The sequence below is a fragment of the Diorhabda sublineata genome, chromosome 3 (assembly GCF_026230105.1).
Source record: "Diorhabda sublineata isolate icDioSubl1.1 chromosome 3, icDioSubl1.1, whole genome shotgun sequence".
Taxonomy (NCBI): domain Eukaryota; kingdom Metazoa; phylum Arthropoda; class Insecta; order Coleoptera; family Chrysomelidae; genus Diorhabda; species Diorhabda sublineata.
The window spans coordinates 39,120,744-39,145,672 of NC_079476.1; the positions used below are offsets into that span (position 1 = coordinate 39,120,744).

The 24,929-nt window shown below is 32.2% G+C and overlaps 1 protein-coding gene across 1 annotated transcript; it reads left to right on the forward strand.

Moving 5' to 3' along the window:
* Window positions 1–7,597: 7,597 nt before the first annotated feature.
* Window positions 7,598–24,060, forward strand: LOC130441434 (protein spaetzle 5). Its single transcript, XM_056775121.1, has 5 exons — window positions 7,598–7,858; window positions 21,766–21,923; window positions 21,987–22,373; window positions 23,449–23,718; window positions 23,787–24,060. The coding sequence occupies exons 1-5, from the start codon at window positions 7,832–7,834 to the stop codon at window positions 23,953–23,955; spliced, it is 1,011 nt and encodes a 336-aa protein (XP_056631099.1). The 5' UTR covers window positions 7,598–7,831; the 3' UTR covers window positions 23,956–24,060.
* The last annotated feature ends 869 nt before the right edge of the window (window positions 24,061–24,929 follow it).

The window sequence follows — 24,929 nt, forward strand, 5'->3', positions numbered from 1 at the left end:
TAAAATACTATTATAATTATTGATTTTCTAGTAACTTTTAGTTAAAAGAGCGTACGCAAATCAAGTCACAATTTTCGTTTTAGAATAAAATGTTTATTACTAAAATTACTTTTTCAAGCTTTCTGTTCAGTAAAAGTGTTAATAACATATCTATTAAGGCCCTGAGCCCCGAGAACGACATTTTCAACAATAAAGCAACAACAGCAACGTGACGAGTGTTTTATTACCTACCGCCCCTACCGTATACGTTCTAAACTGACTAGAAATTTTTTATTCAACTTGTCTATGTACGTAAGTAACTCAAATTAAAGATAAAACTAATAAATTTTACCAGTACTGTCTCCCTATTGTTACGCCAATGTCTGTGACCTCAGCTATTGTTCTCATACTTAACCTAACTTCTGATTTATTTTTTACCTAAATATTAGGTAGAAAATATTAGAATATTAAATTACAGAAATCAAAACGGTGTAGAGATCCAAAAGGTTTAAAACAAGTTTAAATTAACTGCTATCGTGCATTCAAAATATACTTATAAATAATATGACTAATTTACACTTTCTATGAAACATAAACCATTCATACAATACCATCAAACTAAGGGTTGAGTCAAACGACTATCGCGGAACGTGTCATAAAAATCCCAAACGTCACATCGATCAATTTGTATTTCGATGTTCGGTGTACTATTTGTGTATTGCATAATGAGTACCGATTGCACTCGGAACTGATCTAGAAATAATTTTATATTTATTATTTTATTTTCCAATAGCTTTCTAACTTCATGTTCTAGCTGACTTTGTTGTTTACCAAAAATAACCGAATTTATTTTTTTCACGCAGTTGGTGTGACGCACGTCATATGTCTAATGTTCACATGTTAGTCGAAATGGAACGGGATAGGTCAAAATTATTTCAAAAATATAAAAATCACAATAAAAAAATTCTTTCCAATTTATCTAATTTGATTGATTACGAATCAAATCACAGTAACTTTTTATTATTAATGTGATTTGTTTTCATTCAAATATTATTTCTACTTTTTCGCCTAAAATTTCATGACGTACATTTTGCTCCATGTTAACATAGTGGGCCAGACAAAATGCTGATCGGCTCTCACCGTTCGGCAAAAGTCGCGACGCATGTCTATTGAGACAGAGTTCATTGAGAAAACAGATACGAGGGGCGATTAAAAAATACAGTAAAGCGTTTGGGAAATTGAGAAAAACGTCTATTTATCTTGACAATTGACATTGACAGTAATAACGCATTTTTATTACTTGTTGAAATTTAGATGCAAGTTGACCGATACCTCAAAAGTGACAGAATTTAGTTTGTGAAGAGTGAAAAATGAAACAAAGACAAATTACATGAAGTAAAATGAGGTGACAAACAATTATTTGCGATAATATGAATTGATTTATGTCAGCTGTTTTCAACAAATCCAATTTGCGTTGTACTTTAGGTGAATAAAAATTATGATCAAATAGTTTGTGATTATAAATTTAAACGGAATTCTATCTCAAGGAAAAGGGCGGTGTCATAGTGAGTGGGCGAAGTTTTATTTATCTTGATACATTTATTAAAAAAAATTGTAATTAATTATTTTATTACCAGACATATGTCGATATTGAGGACAACAGAAAGAGAGATATCCTGTATAAAATATTTACATACACGTACGATTTTTTTGCACTTAAAATATATATATCAGATAATTGCTGATTAGTCCTTGAATAATATTATAAAAAATGAATGAAAAGGATTTAGTGAGGGACGTTCTTAGAAGAATAAATAATATATTTTCATTGTTTAAATATTTTAATAAAGAAACTAGATCCATAATTTCATTTCTTCTTAAACAAAGCTGTAGGTAGAAAAACAAAACAAATATTTATTATTTCAATAGTAAATTTACGTGTAATATTTTCTTTAGCAGGTGATTGAAATCCCTTATGACAAGTTTAAAGAAAGTAAATGCTATTTTTATTTCTAGCACCCTAATACTGCGCTACTGCTATTATTATATTATAGAAAGAACTAAATTGTTGATCGATTATTAATCAATCAACCATAGCCGATAATAAAAAGACTTTATGCAAATTTTCTACTACCAATTAGATGAAAAAAAAAATGTTATTTAACCTTACTTCCGATTATCTGCTAATCAAACTATAAAACCTACATCCAAGGATATTGGGTTGACAAGGTCACAGAAATAGTGTGAAAGTTAATTGTACGTATCACTAGTTTTTTACGTGTAAATATATCAACTAAAAAATGTCACAAAACATACGATTAGATACAGGGTGTTAAACGAATCCACTTACATGTCGTTTATGTTTGTTGAACTCATTTCAACATTCTATGTTAAATATTTTTTATTGCAACTGTACATCGAATGTTTTCCTAATTATTTATCGAAATTATCAACAGATAGCGCTGTCGTTTAATGCAGTTTGAATGTTATTACAACAGCTGAAAAATCAATTTCTTGTATAAATTGAATTGGAATAATGACGTAGACTTGATAAAAGAGTTTATTTAGTTGTTTACGGGTCAGTCAGTTTCACTTTAAATTTTCACTCTGCGCTATCAAAATATTTGCCAATAACCTAAATTTGTAGGTTAAGGATCAAAACGTGTTCGAAATGTTCACAATAAAATTAAGAATGTAGGATGAATTGTTTCTAGAAAATTACATTGTGTCAAATTAAATGAAGCAATAACAAATTAAGTTAATACACTTTTAACATTCAATTAGATTATCAATGGACACAAATTGAAAACAACGAATTTTCACAATTAAAATCATGTTTATTGACATTTCATAATACATGTTTGGAAAGCCTAGATTTCCATCTATTTTTCGAAGTATCTTCAAAGGAAACATGGAAAATCAAAAAGAAAATATTTAGTTTAGTTTCGACTAATTATTTTGATTTGTTTTTTGTATCTTAGTTTAGATTTGGAGTTTAGATTGACTAGAAGGACCACATCCGACATTTAGTCCTGGATTGTTTGGAAATGCGATAATTTTTGTCAATTAAGCCCAACGAATGATTTTACCAAGGTCTCAAAGAGCTTCTAGTCATTATTTAATAAATAAAGTCAATATTGGAAATCGATTTTACTCTATATATTCTAACGAGCCACCCTGTATAGTTAGCATAAATTAAATTTATTTAGGATTGGTCTTATATTAGTAATGAAACTTATGTGAAAAATATCTTAATATATGACAATGAAACTATTATCCTTTCGACGATCTCATTGGCATTTATTCTTAAAACGAAGTGAATCATTTTATTTAACGATTCTTGGAATACTTTTACCAGATCGTGATATATCCAGTTTCGTAATACTAGTTTATATCTAGTATATCATTAATCCAAATGAACCGATTTGAAAACATCGTTGAAAAGATTTACGGGTCCATTAAAATCGTACTCCAACTAAAGTATAACAAACTAGAAAAGAAATTAAACAGTTACATTAGTGGTAAAATAAAAACCGAGTTATATTTATCTAATTTACCACAAAAAATGATTTTGTTTATGGTCACGGAAGAATAAAACTTTTTCAAATTTGTGTTTTATTTGTTGTTGTTTTGAAAATGTCTCAAATTGAAGGTTAAGATCAAATCAAAATCAAAACGGACTGGTGTCCATCATTTTCAACAGTTAAAAATTGGTCTAAGTTGTTTCGCCGACGACGACAATCATTAGAAGATGACCTACGTGACGGTGACTGCACCAGAAAGTGATCGACGCCCAGAAACAAAATAAATTGGGGGATCCTACATGAGCATTTAAATATGACAAAAATTAGTGCAATTATGAGCGATTGCGCAATGAAACTAAGTTTTTTACTATTGTCCGACACCGAGTGGAGTAACACCGGAAAGAAAAACCCGTACCAAGAAGCTTCAAGGTTGAAACTCACTAGGAACACGTCACGCCACTCCACGCTACGTGTCGAATATGTGTGAATATATTTTTCCCATTTAATTAAATTGTCTGCGTACACACTCAGATTACCACACGCCACGCCACGCCATCACATCATTTTTGTTGATTTTATGGACCCAAAATATTTTTTTTTCTCGGTCTCTTGGTGTCTAGGTTATTACACAAACTAATTTTGTTTTCCAGAACGTACTAAAAGCTACAACAATGTACCGACGTCGCATGGCGTGGCGTGGCGTGTTGCTAGTTGGTTTAGATCTTTAGTCGGACGTTCTGAAAAGTGTGCGTGCAATAAAGGGAAAATATATTGATAAATAATCACTGTTTTTTATTTATGACGTTTCTTTGTTTGTTAAACTAAGAATTCATGGAACGCACTACGTATCTTCAATCTACCTTTGTGTCAACTTCGTGTGTTTTACAGAATATTGTGAAATGTTGTTACATCTTATTATTAAGAATCATTTGTTGTTTTAATTACATATGTACGCATGGTAATAGCTTACAAGACTGTGTTTAGTGTCCTGGAAGATAAATATCCTCTATAATTAATGAAAATAATCAAACATAATTACGTAATTTATTGCTGGTGCGACGAGTGCACGTAAGAAGTTGTATGAGCGTTTGACACATTTGAGAGAAAGTGCAAATAATGAAGAAATAAATGTAACGCTAAGTGGTAAATATGGTGTTTTAATAAAGAAACGTTTTATGCATTTATGAATATACATTTTTTTTTATTAGTTGAAATTATTTGGAAAATCTTTTGTGCGTATTTAAACATTTGATTCCTCGTTAAAAACTTTGCATAGAAATCAGTCACGCTGAATATTTGAGGGAGCAAAACATCGGTCTCTAACTAAAATTGTCCGTATTTACTTAATTGAGGGGAGATATACGACGAATTTTGATCGATTTTTGTGAATTTTTTTTTATAAATTAATTATTCTATCAAAAATTAGGTTCACGGGTAGAATCGCGTTGGAATTTTGAAAATTCTCCACGTCTCGGCTCCCACTTTGGAGCCATTATTAAGGGTATGGGGGTAGGATGGTTATTCATTGGTAAGAACTGATCTGATTCCGGGGTATCAATCTGGCTACTCCAAGCAACGAATCACCCCTTTTTTTGGTTGATTCCAAGGAACCAATCTGCCTTCTCCTTGGCATTTTATCGAGGAAATTAAAAACTAAGACAAAAAAATACGAAATGATTAAAATAGAAAACAAAAATAATGTGTTTACCACCGAAAACACTGTAGACACTAACACAATCACTGCTGGTCTTGAGATAACTGGTTAGAGAAAAGGGGAAAGATTTGGAAAGTACCAAAATGAGTGCAATTTATTATGATCTATTAGGAATGTTCAAGAAATCTTTAGAATAGTCTAGAAAGTTCTAAAATGAGTGTAAACTATTGTAATCGATCTAGAAAGTACTAGAAACTTCCCAAATGATCTGGAAAGTTCCAAAACGAGTGCAACTTATTATGATCGATTAGGAATGTTCAAATAAGTTCTAGAAATCTTTAGAATAGTCTAGAAAGTTCTAAAATGAGTGTAAACTATTGTAATCGATCTAGAAAGTACTAGAAATTTCCCAAATGATCTGGAAAGTTCCAAAACGAGTGCAACTTATTATGATCGATTAGGAATGTTCAAATAAGTTCTAGAAATCTTTAGAATAGTCTAGAAAGTTCTAAAATAAGAGTAAACTATTGTAATCGATCTAGAATGTTCTAGAAAGTACTAGAAATTTCCCAAATGATCTGGAAAGTTCCAAAACGAGTGCAACTTATTATGATCGATTAGGAATGTTCAAATAAGTTCTAGAAATCTTTAGAATAGTCTAGAAAGTTCTAAAATGAGTGTAAACTATTGTAATCGATCTAGAAAGTACTAGAAATTTCCCAAATGATCTGGAAAGTTCAAAAACGAGTGCAACTTATTATGATCGATTAGGAATGTTCAAATAAGTTCTAGAAATCTTTAGAATAGTCTAGAAAGTTCTAAAATGAGTGTAAACTATTGTAATCGATCTAGAAAGTACTAGAAATTTCCCAAATGATCTGGAAAGTTCCAAAACGAGTGCAACTTATTATGATCGATTAGAAATGTTCAAATAAGTTCTAGAAATCTTTAGAATAGTCTAGAAAGTTCTAAAATGAGTGTAAACTATTGTAATCGATCTAGAATGTTCTAGAAAGTACTAGAAATTTCCCAAATGATCTGGAAAGTTCCAAAACGAGTGCAACTTATTATGATCAATTAGGAATGTTCAAATAAGTTCTAGAAATCTTTAGAATAGTCTAGAAAGTTCTAAAATGAGTGTAAACTATTGTAATCGATCTAGAAAGTACTAGAAATTTCCCAAATGATCTGGAAAGTTCCAAAACGAGTGCAACTTATTATGATCGATTAGGAATGTTCAAATAAGTTCTAGAAATCTTTAGAATAGTCTAGAAAGTTCTAAAATGAGTGTAAACTATTGTAATCGATCTAGAATGTTCTAGAAAGTACTAGAAATTTCCCAAATGATCTGGAAAGTTCCAAAACGAGTGCAACTTATTATGATCGATTAGGAATGTTCAAATAAGTTATAGAAATCTTTAGAATAGTCTAGAAAGTTCTAAAATGAGTGTAAACTATTGTAATCGATCTAGAATGTTCTAGAAAGTACTAGAAACTTCCCAAATGATCTGGAAAGTTCCAAAACGAGTGCAATTTAATATGATAGATCAGGTATGTTCAAATAAGTTCTAGAAATCTTTAGAATAGTCTAGAAAGTTCTAAAATGAGTGAAGTTTTATAATTGGTAATGTTATAATTTCTCTATGAACCTGTGTAAAGATGAAAAAGAAATAAAAATACAAAAGGAAACATATTATAAAAGAAATGTCGAATTTTGAGTCAATTTTTTCAGTGTATTTTCTGTGAAATTATTTTCCAATATAAATAGATTAAAATTAAAACTTCTAGTTCTAAATCTAAAGAAATTATTAAACAACTCTTTGATTCATGCTGCCGCCGATTTCAAAAATATTGTTTTCAGAAAAACGAGTGTAAAGTTTCGACACATGCTTTTTAATATCTTGTATACAACGAAAATTATGATCATGTACAACCTATTATTTATATACAGGGTGTTTCTATATTCGACCGACAACGCTCTACCACAGAGAGATCTTTCTTACGGGATCTAGTTGCTGAGATATAGGGTGTTCAAACTTTTAAATCAAAAATTTGCCATAAATCAAGAACGCCTTTAAATTTTTTTTTCAAATTCGGTGACCAATATGCTACTTAATAAAGTAATATTTTGACATAAACAAACTTTGGAAAAATTTAACCAGTGGCGCGCTGTCGGCGCATATTTGTCACCAAATTTGAAAAGAAAAATTTTGATTTATGGCAAATTTTTGATTTAAAATTTTGAACACCCTATATCTCAGTAACTAGGCCCCGTAAGGAAGATCTCTCTGTGGTAGAACGCTGGTAGTATACAGTATAAAACATCATTTATCATACAATGAATAAATTTTACCGATTTATAAAAATTTTCGTACAGAGCTGCATATATATGTTGTTTTTTTTTGAAATACCCACTTAATCCGAATGCAAATGTATCGACTGGTATATAAAGGAAGAATGGTTAACTCTATAACCCATTCACCTGTCACTTTCGAACGTTCGTGGGTATGACCCCCGTTGTCTAAAGTAGTTTCTCGTTTACTCGGTATTTACACTATGTCCTAACTGATTCCGATAGACAGACACAAACCAGACATAGAAAAAAAATTGTGGCGAGTTCAATTTGTTAGTGGTGTAATAATGTGTGGTGGATGACGATAGGAAATAAGTCAGCATGAGGTTTAAAACAGAATTCAAAGCGGTAAGTCGATAATTCGTTATTTTAGAAAGTTCATATTTGAATTTGTTTCCAGTAGATATACTGTTGAAATTAGATCTGAGGACCTGAGTCGCCAACTTCAACTTATTTATATCTAGACAATTTTTTAACGAAAAAAATTAGAATTGATAAAAAAACCCCATGACTATAATTGTTCACACCATTTTGATTAATTTTTATAGTTAATCTATTTAAACCTGGACACGAGTACGATTTGACTATGCCATTTTGTAAATCGAACCAAAATAAGTTGAAAATGAAGAATAAAATTTTTCGATATCTCGCTTTGTTTTCGAGATATCGATACTTGAAGTTCTGTTTAATATTTGTATATATCAACCTAACCTAACCTAACTTTACCTAACCTAACCTAACCTAACCTAACCTAACCTTCTCGTGGTTCACTTTGAGTATAAAAAATTCAAAAATCGGGACTTTTTTACAGCCAAAATTGTCTAAAAAATTTTCTTTATCGCGTAAGGATTATTTTAGTTTTATTTTATTATTATTATTTTTTTTATTTTATAAAAACAACCGACAATTTATCGTATTTATCGTATGTTAATTTATATTCATCACAGAGTGATAAAAGTTATCAAAATCTGTTTTTTTCAATATAATTTTGGAGTATCGGGGTAAATAATATAAAAATTGAATAAAAAATCTTTTTTTATCGAATTACAAGATTCATATCGAATTTGAAGTGATAAAATATTAGTTTGAAACGAAGTATTGAACGCCATCTGTTCAATAAAGCGAATTTTGAACTAACGTTCGATTATAAGTTTAAGTATCGATATCTCGAAAACAAAGCGAGATATCAAAAAATTTCATTCTTCATTTTCGATTTATTTTGACCTAATTAAGCCAAATCCTCATTTCAGAACTGACTTCCATTAGTTTCTTGGCGAGAACTTTGACACGATTCGCTATCATTCGAAGCACTTTCCTTTCGATTCTTCACCGATCTATTTGTGAGGTTATGTGAACTGAATTACTCTCATTTGTTCTCATTCTCCATAGTTTTTGCTAATTTTTTATTCTATCCAGTGCAACCTGTAAGATGTGAAGTACAAAACTTCCTCGAGGTACGCCAGCATGAATTGGTTTTAGTTTTGCAGATTCCATTGTACAGTTTTTGTGTTCAAGTAAGATTTCAGTAGTTCAAATATATCACATGGCAGATTTTAGATAAAAGTGAAGTGGTTTGAAAACCAATTTTCCATTTGGGAAGTATTCAGAGGAAGAGTGACATGATTAGATGCAAGAACTTGTCCTGAGGTTTCTATTTTCTTTATTCTGAAGAAATATCGTTTGAAGCTTCAGAAAACGTTTATGGATAGGAATAGCCAAAGCCAAAGCCAAAGCGAGATGATGGAACGATGTTAAGTGCTCTTATACGATCCAGAGACATGCACGTTCACGGACAATCTAATTAAATGTTTGTAGTAACTTAAATATTAAGGATGCTACCTCCGCATTGCTTTCGAATCGAAAATGCCTTTTTCAATGTACCAAATAAATAATAGTGGAGACAAATCGGGGTTATAAGGAGGGTATTCGGTGTTTCTTGGGCCAATGGGTTCAACGTTCTCATGGTAAATCGAGCTGTAAGCGATTTTTTGTGGCTTTGAAGCGACGTCGCACTACGAATTGAAATATAGCGCCAATTTAATCATTCGCCGTGTTTATTGCGACGTTATTATGATACTGCGCGTTCGCAGTTCGTTGCTCAGTGAGAGAATTAACCCTATCATGTCCCGAAACACCTACTACCCTGACATAACCTTCGCATTAACTGGCGCGTTTTTTTCTTTGTTCCTCCACTTCATAGACGCGCGTTTACTCCCTGGAAGATTCTGAAATTTTGGCACGTTGATGCCCAATTCTTCACTCAGTACAGTACTGCTTAAGTCCCTCAAAGTAAGTTTTTCTATATCGCTGTCGTTCTAATCTTTGCCATCAACTTTCCATCACATCCACCACCAAGGCACGTCCACAAAACGGTCCAGGACGATGCAGACTAAAAGTTTGCGAGCTAGCAGACGTAGTAGGCGTTTCTAAAAGTGTGGTACCACAAGAAAGTGTTGTTTCATCAAGCAGCTCACACATACGTTCTTGCAATGGCCGGATTTAGCCCCCTCGGATTAGTTTATGTTCCCAGACTTGAAAAAATGGCTTGGTGGTTAAAGATTTCCCAACAATAAAGAGAAGATGTCGGCAGTTAATGGCTATGTTGAGGAGCTTGAAGATTCTTATTATAAAAAGAGTAACTAAGTTATAAAACATCGCTGGGAAAAGTATATATGGAGCTAAAAGGAAATTACGTTGAAAATGAATATATTTTTTCTCAAAATTCTTGTGTTTTCTTTGTTGGGCAGCTACCATCCTCGTATTATACTTATTGGACTTTTGAAGTTGTTTTTCGTAATCTTGTGACTATATTTGATAAGTTTGTAGCACTATTTTGAACCTTTACGTTTCGAAAACTATATTTCCTTGATTTAAATACACTTTCTGGTTGTAAATAATCATAAAATGTTCGTTTGATAACGAGACTTTTCAATTATTTGTGCTATAAGTATAAGAACGTGTTATTTTTAAAAAAAAAATACTTCCTCTGATTTTTAGTGGAATTTAATCGCGCTTAATACTTAGTACCCATCAGGCGCCTAATAAATTTTGTATATTCATTTAATGTTATAGTTAACTATGTCAAACTGTGCGCGAAAGTTTATATTATGTATTCTACACTTACTCGCGAGAAAACACCTGATTCCAATACTTTATAATTGCGTAGAAGATACAATAGAAACAATTAAAAATCACTTTCTTCTACCTTTACTTTTCTCTAAATTTGACAATTGAAATTTTGGTTAAAAAATTATGTAAAGAGGAAATTCCATTGAACTTAACTTACCCTACTACAAATATGCCTACAAATTACAGTATTTTCAACATATTTACGTAAATCACAAATTAGTGACGAAAAAGAATCAATAAGAGACGAATTGTTAAACGCTTTCTAAATTTTCAATAGCACTCCACATAAAAAACTAATTTTACAATAATTTTGACGACAATAAAACTTTAATAAAATTAATATTAATAATTTATTTGTTATTTCTTACTTCTTTGAAAGATTCGAATGTAAATAATATGACAGCCTGTCACACACAACTGTCAAAACTGTCAAAACTGTCAAAACAGAAGAAACACGAAGCAAAAAAAGAAAAGGACGAAAAACAAGATTGACGACTCATTCGGGCGACTGCAGAAATGGTAGTTCTTCTTAGAATGCATCATTATCTGGAAAGGTACAGTCTGAAAAGGTCAAGCCTTTAAGACATCCCCAAAAAATGAATTCTTTGTAGTTATTCCAGTGGAGCGTATTGGTCATGCAAATGGACCTGCCCAACCAATCCACTTATTAGAAAAAATGTTATTAAGATGATTTTTTACAATATTAAGAAAATGGGAACGGGCTCCATCGTATATGAATCATATGTTTATGCGAATATTTAGAAGAATATCACATAACATGGACGGAAAATCATTTTATATATGTTAACAATTGGGCATGAGCCGTCCCTGACCTTAAGATAGTAGTGTAGAATTCTTCACTTTTACATGTACATCAATTGAAAATTCATAATTTTGTAATGTATAACTTAGAAAATATACTTTAATATAAGTTCTGATTTCGCGTCATTAAAGACTTATATTTCAAAAACGAGGGGTCGTATGAGAAAATTTTTTATGTCACAGCATTATTTTCACTTCATTTACTCATTCTCGTATTTTTTGTGTCGAGTCCTGGAACATCCTGTAGAATTTAACTAATAATTACCGAAGCTTCAATTCTAAGTTTTGATTTCGCGTCTTTAAAAGCCTATAATTCAAAAACGAGGGGTCGTATGAGAAAATTTTTTGTCACAGCATTATTTTCACTTCATTTACTCATTCTCGTATTTTTTGCGTCGAGTCCTGGAACATCCTGTAGAATTTAATTAATAATTACCGAAGCTTCAATTCTAAATTTTGATTTCGCGTCTTTAAAGGCCTATAATTCAAGAACGAGGGGTCGTATGAGAAAATTTTTTGTCACAGCATTATTTTCACTTCATTTACTCATTCTCGTATTTTTTGCGTCGAGTCCTGGAACATCCTGTAGAATTTAACTAATAATTACCGAAGCTTCAATTCTAAGTTTTGATTTCGCGTCTTTAAAAGCCTATAATTCAAAAACGAGGGGTCGTATGAGAAAATTTTTTGTCACAGCATTATTTTCACTTCATTTACTCATTCTCGTATTTTTTGCGTCGAGTCCTGGAACATCCTGTAGAATTTAATTAATAATTACCGAAGCTTCAATTCTAAATTTTGATTTCGCGTCTTTAAAGGCCTATAATTCAAAAACGAGGGGTCGTATGAAAAAATTTTTTATGTCACAGTATTATTTTCACTTCATTTACTTATTCTCGTATTTTTTGCGTCGAGTCCTGGAACATCCTGTAGAATTTAATTAATAATTACCGAAGCTTCAATTCTAAATTTTGATTTCGCGTCTTTAAAGGCCTATAATTCAAGAACGAGGGGTCGTATGAGAAAATTTTTTATGTCACAGTATTATTTTCACTTCATTTACTCAATATCGTATTTTTTGCGTCGAGTCCTGAAATATCCTGTTGAATTTAACTAATAATTACCGAAGCTTCAATTCTAAGTTTTGATTTCGCGTCTTTAAGGGCCTATAATTCAAGAACGAGGGGTCGTATGAGAAAATTTTTTATGTCACAGTATTATTTTCACTTCATTTACTCAATATCGTATTTTTTGCGTCGAGTCCTGAAATATCCTGTTGAATTTAACTAATAATTACCGAAGCTTCAATTCTAAGTTTTGATTTCGCGTCTTTAAACGCCTATAATTCAAAAACGAGGGGTCGTGTGAGAAAATTTTTTATGTCACAGCATTATTTTCACTTCATTTACTCATTCTCGTATTTTTTGCGTCGAGTCCTGGAACATCCTGTAGAATTTAACTAATAATTACCGAAGCTTCAATTCTAAGTTTTGATTTCGCGTCTTTAAAGGCCTATAATTCAAAAACGAGGGGTCGTATGAGAAAATTTTTTATGTCACAGTATTATTTTCACTTCATTTACTTATTCTCGTATTTTTTGCGTCGAGTCCTGGAACATCCTGTAGAATTTAATTAATAATTACCGAAGCTTCAATTCTAAGTTTTGATTTCGCGTCTTTAAAGACTTATAACTCAAAAACGAGGGGTCGTATGAGAAAATTTTTTATGTCACAGTATTATTTTCACTTCATTTACTCATTCTCGTATTTTTCGTGTCGAGTCCTGGAACATCCTGTAGAATTTAACTAATAATTACCGAAGCTTCAATTCTAAGTTTTGATTTCGCGTCTTTAAAAGCCTATAATTCAAAAACGAGGGGTCGTATGAGAAATTTTTTTATGTCACAGTATTATTTTCACTTCATTTACTCATTCTCGTATTTTTCGTGTCGAGTCCTGGAACATCCTGTAGAATTTAACTAATAATTACCGAAGCTTCAATTCTAAGTTTTGATTTCGCGTCTTTAAAAGCCTATAATTCAAAAACGAGGGGTCGTATGAGAAAATTTTTTATGTCACAGCATTATTTTCACTTCATTTACTCATTCTCGTATTTTTTGCGTCGAGTCCTGGAACATCCTGTAGAATTTAACTAATAATTACCGAAGCTTCAATTCTAAGTTTTGATTTCGCGTCTTTAAAAGCCTATAATTCAAAAACGAGGGGTCGTATGAGAAAATTTTTTATGTCACAGTATTATTTTCACTTCATTTACTCATTCTCGTATTTTTTGCGTCGAGTCCTGGAACATCCTGTAGAATTTAACTAATAATTACCGAAGCTTCAATTCTAAGTTTTGATTTCGCGTCTTTAAAAGCCTATAATTCAAAAACGAGGGGTCGTATGAGAAAATTTTTTATGTCACAGTATTATTTTCACTTCATTTACTCATTCTCGTATTTTTTGCGTCGAGTCCTGGAACATCCTGTAGAATTTAACTAATAATTACCGAAGCTTCAATTCTAAGTTTTGATTTCGCGTCTTTAAAGGCCTATAACTCAAAAACGAGGGGTCGTATGAGAAAATTTTTTATGTCACAGCATTATTTTCACTTCATTTACTCATTCTCGTATTTTTTGCGTCGAGTTCTGGAACATCCTGTAGAATTTAACTAATAATTACCGAAGCTTCAATTCTAAGTTTTGATTTCGCGTCTTTAAAAGCCTATAATTCAAAAACGAGGGGTCGTATGAGAAAATTTTTTGTCACAGCATTATTTTCACTTCATTTACTCATTCTCGTATTTTTTGCGTCGAGTCCTGGAACATCCTGTAGAATTTAATTAATAATTACCGAAGCTTCAATTCTAAGTTTTGATTTCGCGTCTTTAAAGACTTATAACTCAAAAACGAGGGGTCGTATGAGAAAATTTTTTATGTCACAGTATTATTTTCACTTCATTTACTCATTCTCGTATTTTTCGTGTCGAGTCCTGGAACATCCTGTAGAATTTAACTAATAATTACCGAAGCTTCAATTCTAAGTTTTGATTTCGCGTCTTTAAAAGCCTATAATTCAAAAACGAGGGGTCGTATGAGAAAATTTTTTATGTCACAGTATTATTTTCACTTCATTTACTCATTCTCGTATTTTTCGTGTCGAGTCCTGGAACATCCTGTAGAATTTAACTAATAATTACCGAAGCTTCAATTCTAAGTTTTGATTTCGCGTCTTTAAAAGCCTATAATTCAAAAACGAGGGGTCGTATGAGAAAATTTTTTATGTCACAGCATTATTTTCACTTCATTTACTCATTCTCGTATTTTTTGCGTCGAGTCCTGGAACATCCTGTAGAATTTAACTAATAATTACCGAAGCTTCAATTCTAAGTTTTGATTTCGCGTCTTTAAAAGCCTATAATTCAAAAACGAGGGGTCGTATGAGAAAATTTTTTATGTCACAGTATTATTTTCACTTCATTTACTCATTCTCGTATTTTTTGCGTCGAGTCCTGGAACATCCTGTAGAATTTAACTAATAATTACCGAAGCTTCAATTCTAAGTTTTGATTTCGCGTCTTTAAAAGCCTATAATTCAAAAACGAGGGGTCGTATGAGAAAATTTTTTATGTCACAGTATTATTTTCACTTCATTTACTCATTCTCGTATTTTTTGCGTCGAGTCCTGGAACATCCTGTAGAATTTAACTAATAATTACCGAAGCTTCAATTCTAAGTTTTGATTTCGCGTCTTTAAAGGCCTATAACTCAAAAACGAGGGGTCGTATGAGAAAATTTTTTATGTCACAGCATTATTTTCACTTCATTTACTCATTCTCGTATTTTTTGCGTCGAGTTCTGGAACATCCTGTAGAATTTAACTAATAATTACCGAAGCTTCAATTCTAAGTTTTGATTTCGCGTCTTTAAAAGCCTATAATTCAAAAACGAGGGGTCGTATGAGAAAATTTTTTGTCACAGCATTATTTTCACTTCATTTACTCATTCTCGTATTTTTTGCGTCGAGTCCTGGAACATCCTGTAGAATTTAATTAATAATTACCGAAGCTTCAATTCTAAGTTTTGATTTCGCGTCTTTAAAGACTTATAACTCAAAAACGAGGGGTCGTATGAGAAAATTTTTTATGTCACAGTATTATTTTCACTTCATTTACTCATTCTCGTATTTTTTGCGTCGAGTCCTGGAACATCCTGTAGAATTTAACTAATAATTACCGAAGCTTCAATTCTAAGTTTTGATTTCGCGTCTTTAAAGGCCTATAACTCAAAAACGAGGGGTCGTATGAGAAAATTTTTTATGTCACAGTATTATTTTCACTTCATTTACTCATTCTCGTATTTTTTGCGTCGAGTTCTGGAACATCCTGTAGAATTTAACTAATAATTACCGAAGCTTCAATTCTAAGTTTTGATTTCGCGTCTTTAAAAGCCTATAATTCAAAAACGAGGGGTCGTATGAGAAAATTTTTTATGTCACAGTATTATTTTCACTTCATTTACTCATTCTCGTATTTTTTGCGTCGAGTCCTGGAACATCCTGTAGAATTTAACTAATAATTACCGAAGCTTCAATTCTAAGTTTTGATTTCGCGTCTTTAAACGCCTATAATTCAAAAACGAGGGGTCGTATGAGAAAATTTTTTATGTCACAGCATTATTTTCACTTCATTTACTCATTCTCGTATTTTTTGCGTCGAGTCCTGAAATATCCTGTGGACGTTAACTAATAATTACCGAAGCTTCTAATTTATGTATTATTATATTTTTTACACAAAAAGGACCTCATTGTGAATAAAAAACAAATTTAATACTTTATTACTAACTTTGTATAGGTTAGTATGAGCAACTAGATTGGCCATTGGCCAGTCGAAAGTCTGAGGTCCATTGTTTTTCTCTTTTTATCCTTCATATCTTATTTTCAAGCTGTTTTAATCCAGGATGGAATTTTTTCCTATATCTAAGTTTGCTATTTCTCCGAGACAATTTACTATGTCGTCACCCAGCATTTGAGGACGTTTTTCGCGATGCTCGAATCGATTCTTCTTCTCCTCTACACTATTTGCTATAATTGTCATTTGTCAATCTTCATTTCTGGAATTTTGGGTCAATAATGTCCAGTGGTCTTCTAGATTGAGTGTTTCATCTTGGTTTGGCTATGATTCCTATGTTTTTTTATCTTTAACCACTACATCCACCGTTTATCTATCTATTCAGCATCCTCAACCTTGATCCGACTTTTTGCAAGCCCATCTGCTTTAGAATTCCCTTCCAGTTCAAAATGTCTAAGTACCCAGGACAGTAACAGTTTAATATGCCGTTGTTTTTATGGCTAGCTGTACAGATTATCGTGTTTCTGGTCGTTCCACTACTATTCCTTAACAGTCTGGCAATTTTCCTTACTGCGTAAATTTCTATTTAAATACCTACATCTGGTTTCTAGTCTGTGCGATTTCTGTATGTTTCTTTCTCATCCCGTGTTTCTCTAATAACGAGTGATTTTTTGCTGGTATCTTTTTGGCAACACTGTTTTTGACAGATCATGCGTGACTCGTGTCTTGTGTCATTGCCACACTTGTTCAGTTTGGTTGCAAATTATTGAATTTTGCTATCAAAATTCATGCTATTGGACATTAAACCACCAACACGAAAACGTACAGTGAGGATCGAAGATAATATTGCGGCTGTATCCGCCTCTGTTTGTCCACTACGTGGAAAATTTTACGAAAGGATTTGGGTGTAAAACCTCTTAAGAGGTGGTGCAAGGATTGAAGCCACACGATCTCCCACAACGTCCAATATTTGGTGAATGGGCGCTAGCAATATTGGAGGGAGATTCTCTTTTTTATAGAAAGATTCTGGTTGAATGGATACGTCAACAAGCAAAATTGCCGCATCTGGAGTAAATACCATCCAAAAGCATTGCAAGAGTTACCAATACATCCTGAAAAAGTCACTGTTTGGTGTGGATTATGGACATCGTCTTCAAAAGCGACGATGGGTGGAACGTTACTGTGAATGGTGAGCGCCACCATGTGATGATTGATGATTTTTTTGCCCAAAATGGAAGAATTGGATATTCCTAACATGTGGTTTTAACAAGACCAAATTTGGCTTAATTGAGAACCGTCTTCGGTGAACAGTTCATCTCACGTTTGGAGCCCGTCAATTGGCCTCTTAGATCGTGATTTAACGCCTTTGGACTATTTCTTGTAGGACCATGTTAAGGCTAATGTCTACAGGGATAAACCAGCTACGATTGACGCACTCAAAACCAATATTGGAGCATTTAGTGTGCCAAAATTGGATCTAGCGCATCGTCGGTATAAGCTGTTGCTGTTGTGTTTTATCTAATTTGATATTTAGTGCAATATTTCGATCGAAGTTTAACTAAAATAACGAGGACGATATCCGATTCGGACAATAATCATATTAATGAATTTTAATATGAAATAATGATGTTGTTATTTGCGTAACTAAAATTTATGAGCTTTCTACTAATAAAACTATCCTGTTCGATGATTACTAATGCTTCATTTTTGGTTCATTTCTTTGAAACTTTCACCGTTCTTTCAAGGACAGTACGCGATTAAGTTCACAGATTTTATTAAATTATCATATTTACAATGGAATTTGGAATTCTGTACTCACAATTATTTTTTTTATTCAAAAACGGCTTGTCGATTAGTATTGCCGATCTCTTTTTTTTATATACAAAAAATAATGTACACAGGATTTCGCAATTTATGCATACGAGGTAAAATTCTTTCATTAAACTTAAATGCCGCTTGATATGGTGCAATAAAACGTAAAATGCAGTGCAAGACGCAATATTTATTGGTCAAAAGCATGCGCAGATGATTGTTTCACGAAAGATCTTGATATTAACGATTTTGTGCCGTTTTTATTGCAAGCAAGTTGCAATCCAGTTACTTTTGGCGAAACAGATCAACTGACTTTCGTAAAACTTCGTTTTTTTCATTGTTAAACTACGTACAAAATATTAGATAAAATTTGAGGTTAGGAAGTTTATTTGATTGTTTCATGAAAGATCTTGATATTAACGATTTTGTGCCGTTTTTATTGCAAGCAAGTTGCAATCCAGTTACTTTTGGCGAAACAGATCAACTGACTTTCGTAAAACTTCGTTTTTTTCATTGTTAAACTAGGTACAAAATATTAGATAAAATTTGAGGTTAGGAAGTTTATTTGATTGTTTCATGAAAGATCTTGATATTAACGATTTTGTGCCGTTTTTATTGCAAGCAAGTTGCAATCCAGTTACTTTTGGCGAAACAGATCAACTGACTTTCGTAAAACTTCGTTTTTTTCATTGTTAAACTAGGTACAAAATATTAGATAAAATTTGAGGTTAGGAAGTTTATTTGATTGTTTCATGAAAGATCTTGATATTAACGATTTTGTGCCGTTTTTATTGCAAGCAAGTTGCAATCCAGTTACTTTTGGCGAAACAGATCAACTGACTTTCGTAAAACTTCGTTTTTTTCATTGTTAAACTACGTACAAAATATTAGATAAAATTTGAGGTTAGGAAGTTTATTTGATTGTTTCATGAAAGATCTTGATATTAACGATTTTGTGCCGTTTTTATTGCAAGCAAGTTGCAATCCAGTTACTTTTGGCGAAACAGATCAACTGACTTTCGTAAAACTTCGTTTTTTTCATTGTTAAACTAGGTACAAAATATTAGATAAAATTTGAGGTTAGGAAGTTTATTTGATTGTTTCATGAAAGATCTTGATATTAACGATTTTGTGCCGTTTTTATTGCAAGCAAGTTGCAATCCAGTTACTTTTGGCGAAACAGATCAACTGACTTTCGTAAAACTTCGTTTTTTTCATTGTTAAACTAGGTACAAAATATTAGATAAAATTTGAGGTTAGGAAGTTTATTTGATTGTTTCATGAAAGATCTTGATATTAACGATTTTGTGCCGTTTTTATTGCAAGCAAGTTGCAATCCAGTTACTTTTGGCGAAACAGATCAACTGACTTTCGTAAAACTTCGTTTTTTTCATTGTTAAACTAGGTACAAAATATTAGATAAAATTTGAGGTTAGGAAGTTTATTTGATTGTTTCATGAAAGATCTTGATATTAACGATTTTGTGCCGTTTTTATTGCAAGCAAGTTGCAATCCAGTTACTTTTGGCGAAACAGATCAACTGACTTTCGTAAAACTTCGTTTTTTTCATTGTTAAACTACGTACAAAATATTAGATAAAATTTGAGGTTAGGAAGTTTATCTGATTGTTTCATGAAAGATCTTGATATTAACAATTTTGTGCAGTTATAAGGAATTAGAAATTGCTGTGAGTGAATATGGCTATGACTAAATCATTAGTCTTGAATCAGAATTACTTCGTTAAAAAAAACTAATTTTATGCGTCACGCATTCATTTTCACATCCTTTTCTCTCTGAACAAAGTCTATTATCATGAACTGATGTGTTGGCAACAAAATTCTCGTTTAAAAAAATGTAATTTCAGTTCACAATCGACATAGATAACCTTCAGAATATAAATTCTCAAAATAAGTTTTATTAATCAAGTGCTGCGATTTAGTCCGAATTTTTTGCTATCTCTGTAGTAATTATAACCGTGAGATTAAATAAATTAACAATAAAACAGAAAATTACGTATGAAAAAATGAACAATGGCACCTCGAATAACGCAAGTGTAATATATTTAACCATTTTTATCCACGACTATTGTATAATTAAGTAATTGAAGTTTGAATTTCTATCTCAAGCACCCTATTCGCCTGATTTAGCCCCCTTTCAGAGACCATCATCATATTGTAAGCGCGTGGCATAATTTTCATTGATTTTCTTAAAAAAAAGAAAAACTATCAACGGCGAGTAGCATGCAAACTTATTGTAAAGTTTTAGCGAAATATATCAAGCAAAAACGGCCGAATTTGGCTAAGAAGAAAGTGGTATTTCATCAAACTATACACCAACTCACACATCAGTTAAATTAATAACCAAAATTAATGAATTTAAGTTTTAATTGCTACCTTATTCGCCAGATTTAGCCCTCTCGGATTATTTTCTATTATATATCTAATGTAACACGCTTTACTTGTTGGATGATTCATTTTTATCCTTAAAAATAATTAATAGTTTATAAAAAATTAAAAAAACATGTTTTTTACATGTTTTACTGAGCAAATATTGACAGTTATTTGTCGAAATTATGGTATGGTGTTATTTAAAAAGCAAAAATCTATTATATTTGAAGAAAAGGAAAGTGCTTTTCAATCAGGACAATTTACTGTGTACCATAACGCTAAAATTCAAGAATTGCCCTTCGAATTGATTGACCAATCACCGTATTCAGCAGATCTGGTCTCCAGCGACTTTCTCCTGTTCTCTAACCTCAAAATTTCATTTGCAAAAGAGAGAACTATAATTTGGAAGGGTTAAAAAGGTTATACTTAAAACGAAATTATGTTCAAAATAAAAATGATTAAGGGGAAAATTAATATTAACCGTTATAATTTCTTATTTAGCTTTAGCCCCTCAAATTTTTACGACTCCGTCTGGTATGTTCTTGGAGTGTCTGTGGAGATGGTTATTAGGAATTTAAGCGTCCTCGATAGACATTTGAAGTCTGCTTAAGTTTTTGGAGTATCTGGTATGCTGATTGGCAGAAATTCAAGGTCTTTTTGTACTTGGTCATGCTTGATAGATAACCAGAGTCAGTTTAAGATCTTGGAGTGTCTGTGGAGTTGAGTCAAGTGGCAGCGCCAAAGTGAATGTCCAAAACATCTTCGACAGCTGGGCATCTGCACCACAATTGAACAAACAGACGTTTGTTCAATTTGAACACCAGTGCATTAAATAGTTATACAAATGAGGACATTGCTGATGGAAAGTGTTAATTCGAAAAAAAATGCAAACGTATTGATAAGTTTGGAATGGAAACCGACTAATTTTGTAGCCTAAAAGGTCGATACTACTTACAATAACTAGAGATAAGCTTCGACGGTTACACTCAGAAGAGTCCATACACTATACTACACCAAATCAACTTTCAGGGACATAGGCAACAAGTACAGCAATCATTCAGTTACTTTCCAATATAACAATCAATAGAATTGAGACAGTTTTCGCCTAGTGATATCAACTTATCTAGCTCTAGCTCGCTCAAAAAGATCATCTCCAATAAGGGACAGTGTCCTACGTCGTTGAAGCTTTAACTTTAACTTTTTTATGTGTCTCGTACATTATAAGCCCAAGCTTATGCCGTATTTTCCTTTTTGCAGATTATATGGTTTTCTAACTTGGTGATATTATGTCAATCCGTCTGTTCACCGTTATATGGCGCGGAGCCTTGTAAGTTTCTACCTGCTCCTCCAGGGAAAACACCTCAATGTGCCAGACCGGGATTGACGTACTGTGAATATCCCGACCATTATCCTGGGTAACTTAATAAATTGAATGAGACAGGTATTGAATGAAGTCCAATGAAATATTTATTTTTCAGAGAATTGATTAATTACCTTGTGAAAAAATGGCGATATGATCATTCAACTCTATTTACGTCAGAAAGTCAAGAAGATTTTTCATCATATTTCTACCCAACTGTGAGTCCCGTTTACGGTCCGCCCAATTACCAACCTCCAAACATCGGACATAATCCAGGAGGATATCCAGAACCTATACACATACCAAAGCCGCAAGTTCCTTTTCAGGATAACGGAGTTAGTTACAATATTCAACCAAACGTGTACGTCAATCAAAATTTTACCGGATATCCGGATTATAATGAGGGATACAAATATAATACTCCGAACAAACCTACTTATTACCAACCGTACCAGCAAGCACTAGAACCGTCCCAATATGGACAATACAATAACTTATGGAAAAGGTGCAGTATTCAAGGTTTTGAATTAAATTTGGCAACATAGCATATAGTAAATTCATTTATCGATGATTAATGCATAATCAATTCATGACCGAAACTTATCATATCATCAAATTAATGATTATCTGGAATATAAACTTGAATTACCATTATTTTCATTTGAATTCGTTTTTTTTTGTAACTATACGAGAGTGGTCGTAGAAGTACTTGGTCCGACCTAGAGATGGCGGTAGTTGCTCGAAAAACACCACATTCTATACAGAATATGATTCAAGTTTGTTTGAAAACAATGAAAAAATTTGTCATCGTTTTATTTGAAACGCTTTAGCCGAACCAATACAAAAGCTGAACTCTACTCTGTGTGAGAGTGATTCTTCGTTTTCAAGCGAAAAATATTGGGTACGACCTGCAATAACCAGCATTACAGTCGATGACTCCAGAAACGTTGAAGAAAATCCACTGGATGATTGTGGATTCAAAGTGCTCACGATGGAACAAAAGCAACGTCGTGAAGATGTTTCCATCGAGTGTTTGACAATGTTTCACAGATATTGCCATGGATGAAACAAAAAGAAGAATCAAAACAATGGACTGAAAAGGGAAAACCGGTTTCAAAGAAGACAAAGACCGTTCCACCTGCAGGTAAGCTCATGGCGATTTGGGATGTGATAATTTTCATAGACTATTTTAAAAAAAGAAAAACTATCAACTCCAAGTATTATGCAAACTTATTGAAACGTTTGAGTGAAGAAATCAAGCAAAAACTGCCGCATTTAGCTAAGAAGAAAGTGTTGTTTCAACAAGACAATGCATCAGGTCACACATACGTTATTATAATGGCCTAAATTGGTTAATTGAAGTTTGAATTGCTACCTATTCACCAGATTTAACCTCCTCGGATTATTCTCTGTTCACAGACTTGAAAAAATAGCGAGGTGGTCAAAGGTTTTCCCGGTTCTTCTGTGACCATCCTCGTAATGCGATGTTAATTAGTCACAATTGAATTAAATTGAACCAAAAAACATTAAATATGTAATAATTATGCGATATATTAAATAGTTTATAAATAATTTTTCAGGGCCTTGCAGCAAAATCATCGGAGGTTTAAAAGGTCATTAAAGATGATAAGAATGCCAGTAATAGAACGTTATTCTAACAAAACGAGTACTAATTTCCACCGTAAAAAACGACAAAGTTTACCTGGTCGACAGCAGACGTTGTGCCAGGTGCGGACTCAATATATAACACCCAGAGCGGCTCTCAATAATAAAGGAAACTGGATGTATGTTGTCAATATGGCCGAAGTCGATAATAGGGTAACGCAACTAGTCAAAAGTGAAACTTGTGTGTAAGTATTTAATACATAAGTGTCGGTGAAATCAACAAACAGCAAATATTTTGTTTTTTTTATTTCAGTTCCCAAACATGTGATGGTATTTGCAGTTTACCAGATGGATATACTTCCAGATGTGAACAAAAATATGTTCAGAAGAGATTAGTGGCGCTCGAAGGCGCCGGAAATCAACTATATACAGATGTTTTTTGGTTTCCCAGTTGTTGTGTTTGTACAATTTCTAATAATTGAATCGGAACAATAAATTAATCTAATGGTGTCAAAGTTAGTTAGAAATATGTTTGTAATTAAGTTGTATTTAAATTATTAATTAAAAATTTAGTTTCTTTATACTTATACTTTTTTTTAGTTCGGTCCTTATAAAAAACTTTCCACAATACACACTAAAACTTGTACCTCGTATAAAATTACAAAGTCAAACCTCACAGTAAATTTGATTATTTTTCAAATTACTTTCATACTAATATTTTTTTAGTATATAAAAATAATTAAAAATAATGAATAATTAATTAATTTTATATTTAAATTGAGTAAAACAAGGACATAGCAACTACTGCACTTTTTTTTAACGCCAAAAAAATCTGGCAACGATGCTCTCGGAACGTTAAAATAAAAATCAAATTTAACTCATATAAAATAATACGTCGGTTATTTCATATACAACGGAAGTGTAAATTGGTTATTCATGTTAAATGATATCGCACACATCATAACTTCTAAAACTTATTTTAACAACTAGTTTTTCTAGTGGCATAAAAATCATATATTGTGAAAAAATATTTGCTAGGTTATTGTGACTTCAATATATGCAACTCAACGCGCGTCATCATCCTTTACATATGCAACCAAATATACTTTCGCGCATCCAAATTTCGAAGAACGCCGAATAGCCAACATTTTAATTTTTGTATAAGTTACAGCGTTTTCAAGTGTCTGTTATGAAATTATGGCGTAGTTGTGTAAAAATAATCAGATTTTCAGAAAATTTATGTTATGTGTTATTATTATTAATTTTAGGTCGAAATGACAATTGTAGTTGTCATTTTCCGTTTTTTTTGGTGATAACGATGTCGTGTGCTGTGAAAACGTGTAAAAATGTTCAAACTTGAAGGTATTTCCATTCATCAGTCAGTAAATAATATGTATGTATTGCGAAATTTTAATAATGTTATTACGTGTATTATAATATTATAATTTTTATTCTT

What these genes read in the sequence shown, in the direction of transcription:
- LOC130441434 (XM_056775121.1), top strand. Translation starts at nt 7,832, where the DNA reads ATGAGGTTTAAAACAGAATTCAAAGCG. An exon ending in TTAAAACAGAATTCAAAGCG is followed by an intron (nt 7,859 to 21,765) that starts GTAAGTCGATAA and finishes TCCTTTTTGCAG; the next exon opens with ATTATATGGTTTTCTAACTT. An exon ending in TACAATAACTTATGGAAAAG is followed by an intron (nt 22,374 to 23,448) that starts GTGCAGTATTCA and finishes ATAATTTTTCAG; the next exon opens with GGCCTTGCAGCAAAATCATC.